The sequence below is a fragment of the Procambarus clarkii genome, chromosome 14, assembly GCF_040958095.1.
Source record: "Procambarus clarkii isolate CNS0578487 chromosome 14, FALCON_Pclarkii_2.0, whole genome shotgun sequence".
Classification (NCBI taxonomy): domain Eukaryota; kingdom Metazoa; phylum Arthropoda; class Malacostraca; order Decapoda; family Cambaridae; genus Procambarus; species Procambarus clarkii.
The window spans coordinates 3238161-3240972 of record NC_091163.1 but is presented as its reverse complement, the minus strand read 5'-3'; the positions used below and the strand labels follow the sequence as shown (position 1 = coordinate 3240972).

Sequence of the window (2812 nt, the reverse complement as noted above, 5' to 3'; positions counted from 1 at the left end):
GCTTGTCTAAAGATAGGGAAGTGTCTAAAGTGCTTGTCTAAAGAGAAGAAAGTGTCTAAAGTGCTTGTCTAAAGATAGGAAAGTGCTCAAAGTGCTTGTTTAAAGATAGGAAAGTGTCCAAAGTGCTTGTCTTAAGATAGGAAAGTGTCTAAAGTGCTTGTCTAAGGATAGAGAAGTGTCTAAAGTGCTTGTCTAAAGATAGGGAAGTGTCTAAAGTGCTTGTCTAAAGATAGGGAAGTGTCTAAAGTGCTTGTCTAAAGAGAAGAAAGTGTCTAAAGTGCTTGTCTAAGGATAGAGAAGTGTCTAAAGTGCTTGTCTAAAGATAGGGAAGTGTCTAAAGTGCTTGTCTAAAGATAGGGAAGTGTCTAAAGTGCTTGTCTAAAGAGAAGAAAGTGTCTAAAGTGCTTGTCTAAAGAGAGGAAAGTGTTCAAAGTGCTTGTCTAAAGATAGGAAAGTGCTCAAAGTGCTTGTTTAAAGATAGGGAAGTGTCTAAAGTGCTTGTCTAAAGAGAGGAAAGTGTTCAAAGTGCTTGTCTAAAGATAGGAAAGTGCTCAAAGTGCTTGTTTAAAGATAGGGAAGTGTCTAAAGTGCTTGTCTAAAGAGAGGAAAGTGTTCAAAGTGCTTGTCTAAAGATAGGAAAGTGCCCAAAGAGCTTGTCTAAAGAGAGGAAAGTGTCCAAAGTGCTTGTCTAAAGATAGGAAAGTGCCCAAAGTGCTTATCTAAAGAGAGGAAAGTGTCCAACGTGCTTGTCTAAAGAGAGGAAAGTGTTCAAAGTGCTTGTTTAAAGATAGGGAAGTGTCCAAAGTGCTTGTTTAAAGATAGGAAAGTGCTCAAAGTGCTTGTCTAAAGAGAGAAAAGTGTTCAAAGTGCTTGTTTAAATATAGGAAAGTGCTCAAAGTGATTATCAAAAGATAGGAAAGTGTCCAAAGTGATTATCTAAGATAGGAAAGTGTCCAAAGTGCTTGTCTAAAGACAGAAAAGTGCCCAAAGGGGTTAGTTAAATCACAGAAAAGTGTCCAAAGTGATCTAGTCTTACAATACAAAGCCTTCAGAAAGCCAGTACCAAAGTACTCCAATAGGGGGTACCAAAAGTACTCTTATAATGTGTGAAGTACCAAAAGTACTTCACCAGTACAACTGTACTTCAGCTGTTTACACCAATTGATTGACGGGTGAGAGGCGGGACCAAAGAGCCAGAGCTCAACACCCCCTCAAGCACAACTAGGTGAGTTCACATTAACTGAAAAATCTATGGAAAACACACCACCATTCACACGACCATTTATTTTCAAACTAGCGCAGTGGTCTACGTTGTCGCGTCGCAACCGAAGGACCCCGAGTTCCATTCCCGGCTGAGGATCCCTCAGACAGTTTTACAGACGCCTTTCCTTACACCTGTTGCCTCTGTTCACCTAGTTGTTACATCTTGGGGATAGGTTAGTATAATCGGTCTTAGAGAGAGATTCCTAACAACGGAAACGAAGTGAAAATTGGAAATCCAAATAATAATAATAATAATAAAATTAATAATAATAATAATAAAAATAATAATAATAATAATAATAATAATAATAATAATAATAATAAAATTAATAATAAAATTAATAATAATAATAATAAAATTAATAATAATAAAATTAATAATAAAATTAATAATAAAATTAATAATAATAATAATAAAATTAATAATAATAATAATAAAAATAATAATAATAATAATAATAATAATAATAATAATAATAATAATAATTAAAATAATTATAGTAATCTTGGCACATTGTTACATCAGGACATTTTCCCTTTAAATTCCGCCCAAAGCCTCGGCAACTAAATTAAAATTGGTTTAATCCTCGGCAATTTGTTGCCTCAGTGGTGGATTAGTTGTGATTGATGGGGGTACACAGAGTGATGAGTTGAAAGAGAGAGAGAGAGAGAGAGTAATTAGCGTCCTCTATTATTACTGCTACGGGCATTAGTAGGTACCCTGGTGAGTCCAATGATCAGTCTGAGTTTTTTGATGGCTGAGCGTCTTGAGTTACGGGTGCCATCTTCTGCTGCTTCTCCACCTAGTTGAGTCAGGTGAGGGGGGGGGGGGAACTACTTTGCGAAAACCTTCAACCCAACCACTTGGGCTGGACGGTATAGAGCGACGGTCTGGCTGCATGCAGGTCGGTGTTCTATCCCCGACCGTCCGCAAGAACACCATTCCCTTCCCTCCGTCCCATCCCAAATCCATATATCCTGACCCCTTCCCAGTGCTATATAGTCGTAATGGCTTGGCGCTTTCCCCTTTTAGTTCCCTCCCTTCCCTTCAAATGAAGAGGAATTAATTGCTACGTGCAACAGGTGGCAACAGTGTACCGTTGTCACGTGCAACAGTTGGCAACAGTGTACCGTTGTCACGTGCAACAGGTGGCAACAGTGTACCGTTGTCACGTGCAACAGGTGGCAACAGTGTACCGTTGTCACGTGCAACAGGTGGCAACAGTGTACCGTTGTCACGTGCAACAGGTGGCAACAGTGTACCGTTGTCACGTGCAACAGGTGGCAACAGTGTACCGTTGTCACGTGTAACAGGTGGCAACAGTGTACCGTTGTCACGTGCAACAGGTGGCAACAGTGTACCGTTGTCACGTGCAACAGTTGGCAACAGTGTACCGTTGTCACGTGCAACAGGTGGCAACAGTGTACCGTTGTCACGTGCAACAGGTGGCAACAGTGTACCGTTGTCACGTGCAACAGGTGGCAACAGTGTACCGTTGTCACGTGCAACAGTTGGCAACAGTGTACCGTTGTCAAAAAAAAGAGTCAT

The 2812-nt window shown here is 40.1% G+C and overlaps 1 protein-coding gene across 1 annotated transcript; it reads right to left on the bottom strand.

The window, feature by feature from the left end:
* Nucleotides 1–2326: 2326 nt before the first annotated feature.
* LOC123769864 (microtubule-associated protein 6-like) lies at nt 2327–2812 on the bottom strand. Its single transcript, XM_069324633.1, has one exon. It carries the CDS (start codon nt 2810–2812, stop codon nt 2327–2329), a length of 486 nt encoding a protein of 161 aa, XP_069180734.1.